General features: G+C 42.6%; 3 protein-coding genes across 6 annotated transcripts in view; 2 read left to right on the plus strand and 1 right to left on the minus strand.

Moving 5' to 3' along the window:
* The window catches only part of acta2 (actin alpha 2, smooth muscle), a 7636-nt gene extending 4960 nt beyond the window's left edge, over positions 1-2676 (plus strand). The window contains exons 4-9 of the mRNA XM_068729174.1: positions 1-91; positions 331-415; positions 612-773; positions 1369-1560; positions 1642-1823; positions 1898-2676. The exon at positions 1-91 is cut by the window's left edge and continues 20 nt beyond it. Of these exons, the coding sequence (XP_068585275.1) occupies positions 1-91; positions 331-415; positions 612-773; positions 1369-1560; positions 1642-1823; positions 1898-2041 (856 nt within the window). The 3' untranslated portion in view covers positions 2042-2676. The remainder of the gene's footprint in view (positions 92-330; positions 416-611; positions 774-1368; positions 1561-1641; positions 1824-1897) is intronic.
* Positions 2668-13578, minus strand: stambpl1 (STAM binding protein-like 1). 4 transcript variants are annotated; one of them, XM_068729172.1, is made up of 12 exons: positions 13385-13578; positions 11296-11417; positions 10980-11145; positions 8606-8823; positions 8296-8371; positions 7594-7689; positions 7234-7455; positions 6932-7082; positions 6368-6492; positions 6154-6291; positions 4857-4969; positions 2668-4770 (listed from the first exon to the last, which is right to left on the minus strand). In XM_068729172.1, the coding sequence occupies exons 3-12, from the start codon at positions 11007-11009 to the stop codon at positions 4527-4529; spliced, it is 1413 nt and encodes a 470-aa protein (XP_068585273.1). In that variant the 5' UTR covers positions 11010-11145; positions 11296-11417; positions 13385-13578; the 3' UTR covers positions 2668-4526. The 4 variants fall into 4 exon arrangements, with proteins under 4 accessions (XP_068585273.1, XP_068585274.1, XP_068585271.1 ...); XM_068729173.1 differs by lacking the exon at positions 11296-11417; XM_068729170.1 differs by lacking the exons at positions 11296-11417; positions 13385-13578 and having other exon boundaries at positions 2668-3816; positions 4671-4770; positions 10980-11086.
* A 672-nt stretch (positions 13579-14250) lies between these two features.
* Positions 14251-15000, plus strand: part of ankrd22 (ankyrin repeat domain 22) — a 3014-nt gene continuing 2264 nt past the window's right edge. The window contains exon 1 of the mRNA XM_068729370.1: positions 14251-14344. Coding sequence (XP_068585471.1) covers positions 14324-14344 — 21 coding nt within the window. The 5' untranslated portion in view covers positions 14251-14323. The remainder of the gene's footprint in view (positions 14345-15000) is intronic.

Consider the following 15000-nt stretch of genomic DNA (forward strand, 5'->3'; position numbering starts at 1 on the left):
CAACGAGCTGCGAGTCGCTCCAGAAGAACATCCCACTCTGCTGACTGAGGCTCCTCTGAACCCTAAAGCTAACCGGGAGAAGATGACACAGGTACTACTACTGGTGGTACTACTGATGGTACTACTGATAATGTAGTACACTATACTACATTATACTTCATTACACTACACAAGAGAGAAAATGAGAAAGCAGTAATAGTAATAATAACAATACTACTACTACTACTACTACTACTACTAATATAAATAATAATAATATAAATAATAATTATGCAACAACAATAATAATAGTAGTAATAATAATAATAATAATAATATGTGTGTTTTCAGATCATGTTCGAGACCTTTAATGTTCCGGCCATGTACGTTGCCATCCAGGCCGTCCTGTCGCTGTACGCCTCCGGACGCACCACAGGTTGGACCTCACTCTTCATCTTCTTCACGTCTTCATCTCGTCATCACTGTGACCTCACTGTGACATCACATGTAGCAGACTGAAACATGAGAATGTTAATGAGTAAATTATATTCATGAAACATGATGTAATCTTCATTTAAATGATACTACAAGATGTCTCTGTCTGTCTCTGTCTCTACCTGTCTCCCCCCCAGGTATCGTGCTGGACTCTGGAGACGGGGTGACCCACAACGTTCCGATCTACGAGGGCTACGCTCTCCCTCACGCCATCATGAGGTTGGACCTGGCGGGTCGCGACCTCACCGACTACCTCATGAAGATCCTGACGGAGCGCGGCTACAGCTTCGTCACCACGGGTACGTTAGCGCTCCAGCTTCGTCACCGCGGGTACGTTAGCGCTCCAGCTTCGTCACCGCGGGTACGTTAGCGCTACAGGTTCGTCACCGCGGGTACGTTAGCGCTCCAGCTTCGTCACCGCGGGTACGTTAGCGCTCCAGCTTCGTCACCGCGGGTACGTTAGCGCTACAGGTTCGTCACCGCGGGTACGTTAGCGCTCCAGCTTCGTCACCGCGGGTACGTTAGCGCTCCAGCTTCGTCACCGCGGGTACGTTAGTGCTACAGGTTCGTCACCGCGGGTACGTTAGCGCTCCAGCTTCGTCACCGCCGGTACGTTAGCGCTCCAGCTTCGTCACCGCGGGTACGTTAGAGCTACAGGTTCGTCACCGCGGGTACGTTAGCGCTCCAGCTTCGCCACCGCGGGTACGTTAGAGCTACAGGTTCGTCACCGCGGGTACATTAGCGCTCCAGCTTCGTCACCGCGGGTACGTCACCGCGGGTACGTTAGCGCTCCAGCTTCGTCACCGCGGGTAAGTTAGAGCTACAGGTTCGTCATCGCGGGTACGTTGGTGTGACAGGTAATGTCTGTCTGACCCGGTGCCTGTCTCCCTGCAGCTGAGAGGGAGATCGTCAGAGACATCAAGGAGAAGCTCTGCTACGTAGCTCTGGACTTTGAGAACGAGATGGGGACGGCGGCGACATCGTCGTCTCTGGAGAAGAGCTACGAGCTTCCAGACGGACAAGTGATCACCATCGGCAACGAGAGGTTCCGCTGTCCAGAGACCCTGTTCCAGCCCTCCTTCATCGGTCTGTCTGCCTGTCTACTGTCTGTGTGTCTCTGTCTGTCTGTCCCCTGCCTGTCTCACCTCCTTGTCCCTCTTTCTTTAGGTATGGAGTCAGCAGGTATTCATGAGACGACCTACAACAGCATCATGAAGTGTGACATCGACATCCGTAAAGACCTGTACGCCAACAACGTGCTCTCCGGTGGGACCACCATGTACCCGGGTATCGCAGACCGCATGCAGAAGGAGATCACGGCTCTGGCCCCCAGCACCATGAAGATCAAGGTGAGAGACAGACACACCTGTCTGAGGTACAGGGGGCGGGTCCACAGAGTCTAAACCTGTTTGTTGTCCTGCAGATCATCGCCCCCCCAGAGAGGAAGTACTCGGTCTGGATCGGCGGCTCCATCCTGGCCTCCCTGTCCACCTTCCAGCAGATGTGGATCAGCAAGCAGGAGTATGACGAGGCCGGACCCTCCATCGTCCACCGCAAGTGCTTCTAGAGGGACCTGGTCTAGAGGGACCCTGGTCTGGGTGTCCATCCCCCCCCCCCCCCCACACACACACACACACACACACACACACACACACACATCTTATTTTAACCCTCACTGATGACGAGCTAACCAGTTCCCAGATCAGATCCAAACATCCAACTTAAGGCCAACATTTTTTTTTATTCTGACGGCTCGTTAAAAGGAAGTGATGTCATCGTTTCAGAACCTCCAACCCCACCCAAACATCCTCCTGTGCTCACCTTAAAACTGTGAATGTGCCTCTTGTCCTCAATCTTTAACCCCCACCTTCCCCTTGCTCCACATGTGCCCCCGCCCCCTTATCGTGGCCCCGCCCCCTTCCTCCATGTTTGTTTGTTGTCCAAGAAGAGTGTTTTTATTTTTGATGAATAAAGCCTGAATGTGTCCCGCTGGTGTTATCTTCCATCGTTATCCAGCACATTCACAGTGTAGTGATGTCACACAGTGTAATGATGATGTCACAGCTGTAGGTCAACAGGAGGCGTGGCCCCTGAACATGGTGCTGTCTGTAAAGAAGTGAAGTGTGTGATGTGAGGTCAACAACATGGAAGTGACAGACGATTGCCCCAGGAAGACAATAAAGAGCTCTCATACAAGATAAACTGTGTTTCTGTTTATTTCAACACTTCAATGTCGTTCACTTTCTTCACTTCAGATCAAAACAGTTCCAACTACAATGAAGATTTAAATGAAGACTACGTCATCGCTTCAACCATCACTTCAACTGCTTTCATCACTAAACTTCATCCATCACTTCAACTGCTTTCATTACTAAACTTCATCTGTCACTTCAACTGCTTCATCACTAAATTTCATCCGTCACTTCAACTGCTTTCATTACTAAACTTCATCCGTCACTTCAACTGCTTTCATCAGACATGAAGTCAGAGTCATAAGAGATAAATATAAAAAGACAAAATCACCAGATTTCTACTTTAAAACTTCATAATTATGTAAATTGCAATTAGACTGAAAATTCTGTCGGAGTAACAGGAAGTGTTTTATTACCAAAATGCAGTTAGTTTAAAAACACACACACACACACACACACACACACACACACACACACACACACACACACACACAGTATTAAAGTGAAGCTCCTTTTCTTGCCTCTAGGGGGCGAAGGTCCTGAACCGTCTTCATAAAACCGATTTATTTAAAGTCCAAAAATCACATTTAGTTCAACGTGTTTTAAAATGTGTAAGAAATACTGGAGGGGCGTGTCCACATCTGTGTTTGATTGACAGCAGATGGAGGGGCGTGTCCAAGTCTTTGTATGATTGACAGGTCTGTCCTCAAAACTCGTCTCGTTACAGCAGATTACAACATCACAATATTTCACAAAAAAACTTCCAGAAAACAGAACAATGAATGTTTTAAAACACTTCACTCACTCATGTTTTATTAATGTGCACTGTCCCTTATCAAATAAACCAATAAATAAAAAAATACCAGACTGTCCTGTTGTGTCTTCATTAAAACAGTAAAAATAGATTCTTATCTTTTTACAGCAGCTGCTTTTAAAAGCAAACATTTTATAGAACAAATTTAAAAAAATGAACACTTTGACTTTGTTAAAACACTTCCTTCAAAAAGTTAAAACCATGACACACACACACACACACACACACACACACACACACACACACACACACACACAGTGTTCAGTTTCCTCTCGTCTGTCACCTGAGGTCCAGCAGTTTGATCTTTGAGTCGCTCAGAACCACATGTTTACACACCTGAGAGAGAGAGAGAGACAGAGACAGAGAGAGGGAGAGGAATACAGAGAGAGAAGGGGAGGGAGAGGGAGAGAGAGAGAGAGAAAGACAGAGAGAGAGGAGAGGGAGAGGGAGAGAGACAGAGAGAGAGAGAGAGAGAGAGAGAGAGAGAGAGAGACAGATAGACACAGAGAGAGAGAGAGAGAGAGAGAGAGAGAGAGAAAGAGAAAGAGAGAGACAGAGAGAGAGACAGATAGACACAGAGAGAGAGAGAAAGACACAGAGAGAGAGAAAGAGAGAGAGACAGAGACACAGAGGATAAAGATAAAGGATAAAGAGGTTTTTATTGTCATTGTAGTGATACAACGAAAAGAGAGAGAGACAGAGAGACACAGAGAGAGAGACAGAGACACAGAGAAAGAGAGAGAGACAGAGACACAGAGAGAGAGAGAGAGAGAGAGAGAGAGAGAGACACAGAGAGAGAGAGAGAGAGAGACAGACACAGAGAGAGAGAGAGAGAGAGAGACAGAGACACAGAGAGAGAGAGACAGAGAGAGACACACAGAGAGAGAGAGAGAGAGAGAGAGAGAGAGAGAGACAGAGACACAGAGAGAGAGAGACAGAGAGAGACACACAGAGAGAGAGAGAGAGAGAGAGAAAGAGAGAGACAGAGACACAGAGAGAGAGAGAGAGAGAGAGAGAGAGAGAGAGAGACACATCCTGTTACATCTTTAAAGGAACAGTACAACATTTAAATTAAGCGTGGGGCGTTCAGGGACTAAAATGAGTGTGGGACATTTAGAGGAACAGTGGTCACAGACGGAGGGCTGTGATTGGTCAGGGTCTCTGCTCCAATCACAGACGAGGGTCCTCACACTGAACAGAGGAGGCTCCTTGGAGTGAGGATGGAAACCTTTCAGTCTGCAGACAGAAACCTCCGACATCCCGAGACCCGTTAACCTGAACACACCGGCACTGAGACAGAAGGGGGAGGGGTGAGGAAGTCCTTCTAATACACCTTAATCAGTTAAATGTGTGTGTGTGTGTGTGTGTGGACCTACTCGTTGTGTTTAGGAGCACACACGATGGCGACGGCCTCCGGCAGCATCAGCTGATAAGAACAGTGAGTGTGAAGGTCGACGCTGGAGAGGAAGGCCGTCTGAGTGGGATGAGTCTGACGAGTCAAAGGTCAACGTCACTGAACTACACACAGTTAAAACAACACAGGAGGACACGGACCCGACCGTCCTCCGATGTCGTGAGGACACACACCTGACCGTCCGCCGACGTCGTGGGGACACACACCTGACTGTCCTCCAACGTTGTGGGGACAAACACCTGACCGTCCTCTGACATCGTGGGGACACACACCTGACTGTCCTCACAAACCACCATTACAGCACAGAGCTGCAGAGTGAGACCTCTGTCTGTGTGTTCCTATCTCTGTCCCTCTCTCTCATCTGTTGCTCGACCACAGGCACTATTGCCATGGTGATTTTTGATTATGCAAATGAAGCGGTTGAAAACGAACAACGGAGGTCATTTTTCTCCCGTGTGTGATTACTGGTTAATACCACGCTTTGGGGACCGACAGCTGACCGCCCACACACAGGGGGAGCAGCTGTTTATTCAGATATGTGATGTGTCACTGATTTATATCCCTGTGAGGACACACACTGTGGAACCCTACAGGTTTAACTGTTTACAAGTCTCTGATTTAAATCACTGGTTCACAAAACAACATTCTGTGGTGGAATAATCAGCCTTATTTGAGTAAACTGACCTTTAATGGTTAAAATGATATAAGCCATATAAATCTATGGAATGTCCCCAGAAGGAAGGCAAGACGAGCGGTTGACAAACAAGCTCAACTCAAGGTCCACTTATTTAAAAGTTGTGGAGCTTTCTATCGTGGTCAGTTTATTCAACCTTCACGTTGTTCTGTGTGATTGACGTGTGGTTAGCGTGTCTTTAACGTGTGTTTAGCGTGTCTTTAACGTGTGTTCAACGTGTGTTTAATGTGTGTTTAGCGTGTCTTTAGCGTGTCTTTAACGTGTGTTCAATGTGTGTTTAATGTGTGTTTAATGTGTGTTTAGCGTGTCTTTAACATGTGTTCAACGTGTTTAATGTGTGTTTAGCGTGTCTTTAGCGTGTGTTCAATGTGTTTAATGTGTGTTTAGCGTGTCTTTAGCGTGTCTTTAGCATGTCTTTAACATGTGTTCAACGTGTGTTTAATGTGTCTTTAACATGTGTTGAGCATGTGTTCAGCGTGTCTTTAGTGTGTGTTTAACATGTGTTCAACGTGTGTTCAGCGTGTCTTTAACGTGTCTTCAACGTGTGTTTAGCATGGAGACGTACATGTATCCAGCCGAGGGTCAGCAGGCTCTGTTGGTCCTGGAAACTGAAAAGTTCCTCCACGTTCTCCATGTCGCAGAAATCCGGACCAGCCGACTGTTTGGGGATCACGACGTGAGTCAGCATGAACTCGTTGTGCGTCTGAGGGAGAGACGGTCAGGATGTTGGTGAGCAGCTCAGGTGAGATCGATCACCTGTAGAAAGTAAACGGACTCACCAGTCGTCCACAGAGGACTCCACAGGTTTCTATCCCTCTGACTGTGTTGGAGTCGGCCAGCAGGAGGAACCGATACGTCAGATCTCTGGGAATCACCACCCGCCTCAAACCCTCCACCTTCTGAGCTGCACACATGATACAAACACACACAAACCTTCATATACGCACCAAGAGACAACCTCTGGTTCTTCATGTGTTAGAGCTGCATTCTCTCTAGTGTCCACCAGGGGGCGACTCCTCTGGTCGTATAGAAGTCTAGTCTAAAATGACTCTACTTCTCTCTTGATTTATTCCCTCAGTAAACATTGTAAACATGAGTTTATGGTCTCAATCTCTAGTTTACAGTCTTCTTCAATACAGCATGATGTTCATTTAGTACATTATGGTCCATTTAGAGTCAAACACACCATAAAGCAGGGGATGATTTAGGGGCGGGGCTACACAGTGATTGACAGGTATACCAGAGACGTATACGGCGTCTCTACGTCACTCCTCCTCAGTCCAGATATGGTCACTTTCTGTTCACTGGTTGTATGAACAGAAGTGTTCTGTGTGTGTACTTACTGTGTACTCCGGCCAGCGTGGCAGCTGGTTGGCTGATGGGCACTGGCGGTCTGTTCCTGTTAAGATCCGCACCCTGGGATCGTACGCAGGCTCTGATTGGCTGCCGAGACAGACAGGAGCCGTCCGTCACCTCAGGCACTTTGGTCTCCACCTAGAAGACGAACACGTCACTGCAGAAATACTACTTGTACTATTGATACACAGTACTAGTACTACTGATACACAGTGATAGTACTACTGATACACAGTGATAGTACTACTGATACACAGTGTTAGTACTACAGTGTTGCCTGATCTGTCACCTTAGGCTCCTCCTCCTCTCCTCTCCGATTGGCCAGCTCCTGACGCCTCAGCTGGTCTTCGAAGTAGCGAAACTGCTCCGATTCGATCTGCATGCGTCGCAGGGCGGCGACACGCTGCCGCTCCTCCTCCAATAAGAGGCCACGCCTCCTGTCCTCGCCCAATAGGGAGAGACGCTGCAGCTGATGACCACAAACATCCACCGCCACTGCCGCCGCCTGGCTCTGAGACAGGAAGTCACTTTTATTCATCATTTAATCTGATTTAATCTGATCAAACACACGATGCGATCTGATTGGTCGAGACACACACACACACACACACACACACACACACACACACACACACACACACACACACACCTGGGCTCTGAGGTACTCGGTGTGTTCCCTGCTGTATTTCTCCTGAAGACGTTTCTTCAACTCGTCTTTACGAGGAAACGCAACTTCCTGAAGTTTCTATAGAGACAATGACAGAACATAAATACTACTAATGATGCTAATGTTAGCATTGGTAATGCTAGACTAGATATAGAGGTCTGGGGACTAGTTGTAGAGGTCTGAAGACTAGATGTAGAGGTCTGGAGACTAGTTGTAGAGGTCTGGGGACTAGTTGTAGAGGTCTGCGGACTAGTTGTAGAGGTCTGGGACTAGTTGTAGAGGTCTGCGGACTAGTTGTAGAGGTCTGGGACTAGTTGTAGAGGTCTGCGGACTAGATGTAGAGGTCTGGGACTAGATGTAGAGGTCTGGGGACTAGTTGTAGAGGTCTGGGGACTAGTTATAGAGGTCTGGGGACTAGATGTACAGGTCTGGGCACTAGTTGTAGAGGTCTGAGGACTAGATGTAGAGGTCTGGGGACTAGACGTACAAGTCTGGGGACTAGTTGTAGAGGTCTGGGGACTAAATGTTGAGGTCTGGGGACTAGATGTAGAGGTCTGGGGACTAGTTGTAGAGGTCTGGGGACTAGTTGTAATACTTCAACTTGTACTTTGTGTATCTAGCCAACACCAATCCATCTCCTTATTACTAATAATCAATATTATTGTTGATTAGAGTAATATTGACCTTCATGATGAGCTGCTTCTCTGGAAGGCTGCAGTTCTGATAGTCTCTGTGAGCGGGCAGCTTCTCTACAAACAGACTGAACACATGTAACACAATAAATACATGAAACAATAAATACATGAAACGAGAATAGATAAATAAAGATAACATAAATAAATAAATGAAACAAGAATAGATAAATAAAGATAACATAAATAAATAAATGAAACAAGAATAGATAAATAAAGATAACATAAATAAATAAATGAAACAAGAATAGATAAATAAAAGAAACATTGAAGCAGTGGTCGTGGCGTGCTGCAGGTCTCACGTGATGAACTTGGTGTAGAGGACGTAGGCATTCTCCAGACTTCCCTCCTGAAGGTAGACCTCCGCCATGCGCTCCATCTCCACTCCAGAGCGGAAGTATCTTCTGGGAGCGACGTCCTCGTTGAGCTCCACGCTGCTTCCCATCTTCCCGAGCGCTCGCACACGCTCCGCCGCTGTCAGCGACACGTCGGTGTAGTCCGGCTCCGCCGCCAGCTTCTTCTGCACGAACACACGAAGAGCCAATCAGATTCACTCTTTAGATTCACCAATCACAATAAAAGTATAAAAACGCGATGTTGAAAATATATACAATATATCTGTTATTACCATAAAATATATACTGTACATGTTATAAGAAGGTCTTTATGCTGGCGCCCCCTAGAGACTGTACATTAAACCTCACAATACAAAAGTTCTCCAAGAAAAAATTCACATTTAACTACTTTTACAAATCAAAAACAGTTTCATGTTTAGTCCTCTGAAGAAGAAGAGTAATACATAATGTGTCCTGATATTTAAGAAAATTAGCTTCTCATCAAACATCACACCAACGTCTGACAGCTGAGGCAGGAAGCTGAGATTTACCGTCCCTGCTGGGATCCTGAATGCAGCACTTGTTATGCAGCTCATTAACATGAGAAGAAGATAAACGCTCCTCTGTTCACTGAGTCCTCTATTCATGAGAGGAATACAGCCAGGACATACAGAGTACTACATCAAATATATATATACACACATACAGAGTACTGCATCACAAAATATATACATATAGAGTACTGCATCACAAAATATATACATATAGAGTACTGCATCACAAAATATATACACATACAGACTACTACATCACAAAATATATACATACAGAGTACTACATCAAAAAAAGGACATGTACTTATGAGAGGAGGAAACAAGGGAGGAGAGCTGGAGGATGTAAAGACGTAAAGATGGAACAGAGTAGTAGTAGTGGTCGTAGAAACAATAATAGTAGTAGCATTATTAGTATTAGGAGTGGTAGTAGCATTAGCAGCGGTAGTAGCAGTGCTAACAGTAGTAGTAGCATTTATAGGAGTAGTAGTAGTAGTAAAATTAGCAGTAGCAGTAGTAGTAGTAGAGTTAGCAGTAGCGGTAGCAGTAGTAGCAGCGGTAGCATTAGCAGCAGTAGTAGTAGCAGTAGTAGAAGCAGTAGCATTAGCAGCAGTAGTAGCAGCATAAGTAGTAGTAGTAGCATTAGCAGCATTAGTAGTAATAGTAGTAGTAGTAGTAGTCGTAGCAGTAGTAGTAGTAGTAGCATTAGCAGCATTAGTAGTAGTAGTAGTAGTAGTAGAATTAGTAGCAGCAGTAGTAGTAGTAGAATTATTATTATTAGTAGTAGTGGTAGAATTATTATTATTATTATTAGTAGTAGTAGTAGTAGTAGTAATAGTAGCATTAGTAGTAGTAGTAGTAGAATTAGTAGCATTAGTAGTAGTAGTAACAGTAGAATTAGCAGTAGTAGTAGTAGTAGAATTATTATTATTATTAGTAGTAGTAGCATTAGTAGTAGTAGTAGAATTAGCAGCAGCAGTAGTAGCATTAGTAGTAGTAGAATTAGTAGCATTAGTAGTAGTAGAATTAGCAGCAGCAGTAGTAGCATTAGTAGTAGTGGCATTAGCAGTAGTAGCATTAGTAGTAGTAGTAGTAGTAGTAGTAGTAGAATTAGCAGCAGCACTATTAGCATTAGTAATAGTGGCATTAGTAGTAGTGGTAGAATTAGTAGCATTAGTAGTAGTACTAACAGTGGAATTAGTGGCAGTAGTAGTAGTAGTAGAATTAGTGGTGTAGTAGAAGTAGTAAGAGTAGAATTAGCGGCAGTAGTAGTAGTTGAATTAATAGCATTAGTAGTAGTACTAACAGTGGAATTAGCGGCAGTAGTAGTAGTAGTAGAATTAGTAGCATTAGTAGAAGTAGTAACAGTAGAATTACTAGCAGTAGTAGTGTCATTATTAGTAGTACTAGAATTAGCAGCAGTAGTAGTAGCATTAGTAGTAGTAGTTGTAGTAGTAGTGGAATTAGTAGCATTAGTAGAAGTAGTAACAGTAGAATTAATAGCATTAGTAGTAGTAGTAGAATTATCAGCAGTAGTAGTAGCATTAGTAGTAGTAGAATTAGTAGCATTAGAAGTAGTAGTAACAGTAGAATTAGCGGCAGTAGTAGTAGTAGCAGCATTAGTAGTAGTAGAAATATATACATATTTTAAATTTGTATACCTTTATTAGATAGACAGAACAGACGGGGGGGGGCATTAAGCACTCAGGCAGGAATGAGAAATATTCAAGATCACACACACACACACACACACACACACACACACACACACACACACACACTGCACTCACCAGCGTATTTAAGCTGAAGCCTTGTTCCATGGTGTGTGTGTGAGTGTGTGTGTGTGTGTGTGTGTGTGTGTGTGTGTGTGTGTGTGTGTGTGTGTGTGTGTGTGCGTCACAGGCTCCGATTGGCCCATGGCCGGCTCGTCCATCTGCCAACTCCCATGATGCTTCACTGCAGGGGCAGACAAACAAAAAAGACGTCAACAAGCAGTTTAAACCTTGAAAACACAGATTTGGGTGAAACGTTGCTTTAAGAACTTCCTGTGAGGAACAGTTAGCATGTGGCTAAAGCTAACAGTCAAGACGACAACCCGGCACTAACCATCGAGTGAGTCATCCACCTTAAAACAAGAGAAGAAGAAGAAGAAGGTGAGACGAAGAGGAGAGGACGTCTCTCTCCTCTTCGTCTTCAGGAGCCAACAAACAGATCTGATTCATCAACGTCTGGAGGATGTCACCACAGCAACCGGTGCATTGAGAGAGAGACAGAGAGAGAGACAGAGAGAGAGAGAGAGACAGAGAGAGAGACAGACAGACAGACAGAGAGAGACAGAGACAGAGAGAGAGAGATTTTGTGATGATTCACTCAAATAATTTAAATCTAAAGGAAACTTTAAATGAGCTACACATGAAGAGAAAGACCAGGTCCAGGTGTGTACAGGTGAGGACCAGGTCCAGGTGTGTACAGGAGACGTCTTTTAGACTCTCAGAGGATTTGAATCTATAAATAGAATCTGTTGTGACTGAACTGGTCCGACAGTAAAACAAAACTCGTCTCTCTTGTTTCTTTCTGTTCCTCTTCTTCTGCAGTATCTGTTGACTGTTGACTCGTCCTGGGGGGCTTGTGTTGTAGTATTATTAACACAATATCTTTTAGTAAGGTACTTTTACTGCAGTAATCAGAGTACTTCCTTCAGCTGGTTGTTTTATTAAAGATACAAAAACACTCATGAATGTTTAAATGTCGACTCATCAAACCTTTAAAATACGACGTTAGCGTAAAGTTGATGGTTGAACTGAACACTAATAATAATAATAATCAATAGTGATCAGCTGACATCAAGAGTATCAGAACAGGAAGTGGTTCATGTATTATTATATTATTATTATTATTATTATTAATAAAACATAACAGACAGATGTTGTTGAATCATTGTAAAGAAACAATTATTATGAATTATTATTATTAATTATTATTTGTCTCCATTGATGAGAGTGAACTTTTATTCTGAAATAAGGTCCCATAGTCGTCTCTTTATTATGGTAAGAGTGTGTGAGAATGGACTTCAAAATAAAAGCATTCTACCGTTTTATTAAGATGTAAAAATCCCTTAAAATGTACCAAATAACATCAAAGACATTTATTGATCCAACACTTCATATTAATGTATTATTTATTATTATTATTAATGATGTCATTCATCTTTTAAAGTAACAGACAAAACATATTTCATTATTTAAATTAATTTAAATATATTTAAATATATTTCAATCAAAGAATCAATTAACTTAGTTATCTTATTTAAATATATGAATAAATATTAACCTGATCATAAAGAGTCACGTGATGAACGATCAATAAACCAACGTTGAGCTTCTTTATTTCATTGGTTTAGAATCATGACATAAATTCCTGGTTGCACCTGATTGGACGAACACTTCAACAGATTTCAAACCGAGCTGCTGATTTTATTTAAATATTTTTGACTCTTTTTAAAGAGTTATTTCGTCTTTTTTAACATTTATTTTGATCTCATGAGAATTTAAATAAACATTTAAACTTTAATTTTATTTCTTATTTAGCGGTTTCTATGATAACTAAGAGGTTTAAAGGTCCAATAATTTAAACCTTAAAACAAACAGATTGTAATAAAAAATATTAATCTTTTAACATCATGTCAACCTGAAAATCTAATTTTCAAAATAAAGTTCTGTTTAACGGGTTTCCTGTTTCCAGAACATTTTGTTCACAATAAAATACTTAAAAACAATAATTAAAGATTTTAATAAAGGATGTAGCATCAACATACCTTTCAAAATAAGACATCAGGTTAAGGATGAATTATTTATCTGTGTTCTGTAATCAATGAACTTACCTTTCAAAATAAGACGTCAGGTTAAGGATGAATTATTTATCTGTGTTCTGTAATCAATGAACTTACCTTTCAAAATAAGATGTCAGGTTAAGGATGCATTATTTATGTGTTCTGCAATCAATACTATTATTTAGAGGAATTTTAGGGTTTTTAATATTCATCTGTTTGGTCACGTGATGCATTCTGGGTATAGATTGATTGATTGAATATTGATCAGTTAAAATCAGCACGAGCTCACTCTGCTCTGACAGGAAGAAGAGAAGAAGACAGAGAGAAGAAGACAGAAAGCTCCGGGAGGAAAGTCAATCAGTTTACCGGTTTGTTGTCGGTTTGATGTCCACGAGCTGTCACGTGAGAGGGAGACCCGGTCACACCTGCACCGGGACCCGGTCTCAGCACTAAAGGGTCCTGAATGAGGAGGAAGCTCTGGTGAAACGGCTGAAAGCTCCGGCAGCTGCTTCAAAGAGATGGTGGAGCCCAAAGATCGTCTCCGCACAAAGATGACTCACTCACTGCTTCCGGTTTCACGGGAGAGTGGGTGTTGACTCTGCGCATGCGCACCACTTGCTGCCAAAGAGAAGAATAAAAAGGCAGTGACGTCTCACTCCGACACATCTTCTGGGAAGAGAAAGTGAACGAGGACATACCGGAAGTCGTGTTTCCGGACATTTGGGCGTTTCAAAAATGTTTTAAATGAAATGTAAACGTTGAAGTATACTCATTTACTTCAAACTTTAAGGATACACACATGAACACGTGTACAAAAAATACTTACTTTGGTACTTGTATACTGACTATGTAAAGTTTGTAGTTTGTATGTAGTTTGATTACAGTTTTACATATAACACATACAACTAAAGCGCAGAAACACTTTTATTATGAAAGTTCACATTCCTGTCTGATCCTGTTTGTTTTGCTTCAGGCCTGAGTTCGGCTATGACGCACTTCCGGCTCCCTGCAGCGTGTTGCTTCTTGTTTGAGATCAGATGACAGGCGGAAGTTTAGAGATCAAATAACAAAATAAAAGTCCTCAGAATAAACAGTAGAACGAATTTAATTTCTTAAACTTGTGCAGCTGTTTCTAAAAACATAGAATCAATATGTCGTTAAATCAATGTTCAGTGATCAAACAGGAGATGAATGAGACAGATTTAACTCCTCCTCCCTTCTTCAGTCAGCTTTGTTTTGAAATGTTAGCCCGGAAGTGGTGCTGCTGAAGGTGTCGGGTGTTTGACGTCCAGGTGTGTTCTCGTCATGGGGCTCGTGTACTCTGAGGTAAGAACACTTCTGTTCTGTCTTTAATCTTCTGTTCGATGCTTTTAATCTCCTGTTTTTACATTTTTACACTTCCGGTTTGTTTTCACGTCTCAGGTGAGAGAAAGTTTACCTGCTGATGACGTCATTCTCTTTAACCGCCACACACACACACACACACACACACACACACACACACACACACACACACACACACACTTTTACTGAGGTAAAAGTAGTAATACCAAAGTGTAAAATACTGTTAAAAGTAGTAGTGACGTTGGTTCGATAGACACAAATACTAATATCATAAAACAACATCCCATAATAGTTAACAGTGACAGTCAGCTGTTGGATTGATGTAAAGAAATAAGTATCAGCATCAAAAAGTACTTAAAGTCCCAAAGGTAAAAGTACTCTTTCTGTAGAATAATATCTATAATAACATATATATAATAATAATAATAATAATAATAATAATAATAATAGTGAATCTGCTGAGTCATCACGTGACGTGATGAGGTCATGTGATCAACATCTGGAAACAATCAGAAACATTTAAAATATGTGAAGAATCTAAAACAGAGAAACACTTTGTCTACTGCTGAATATTACACAATAGATACACACATACTGTATATACATATACATACACATATACACATATATACAGTATA

The sequence above is a fragment of the Cebidichthys violaceus genome, unplaced genomic scaffold (genome assembly GCF_023349555.1).
Source record: "Cebidichthys violaceus isolate CVI_PGR_0920_01 unplaced genomic scaffold, fCebVio1.0.p SCAF_45, whole genome shotgun sequence".
In the NCBI taxonomy this organism is placed as follows: Eukaryota; Metazoa; Chordata; class Actinopteri; order Perciformes; family Stichaeidae; genus Cebidichthys; species Cebidichthys violaceus.

Bases quoted from the DNA above. Each gene is read 5' to 3' on its own strand.
- stambpl1 (XM_068729169.1), bottom strand. From the start codon at position 9,285: ATGAATAGAGGACTCAGTGAACAGAGGAGCGTTTATCTTCTTCTCATG. The intron at 7,690-8,295 runs GTCAATATTACT...TTGTCTCTATAG, and splicing joins AGAAGCAGCTCATCATGAAG to AAACTTCAGGAAGTTGCGTT. The intron at 4,771-4,856 runs GTAGGTCCACAC...CTTCTGTCTCAG, and splicing joins TGTGCTCCTAAACACAACGA to TGCCGGTGTGTTCAGGTTAA.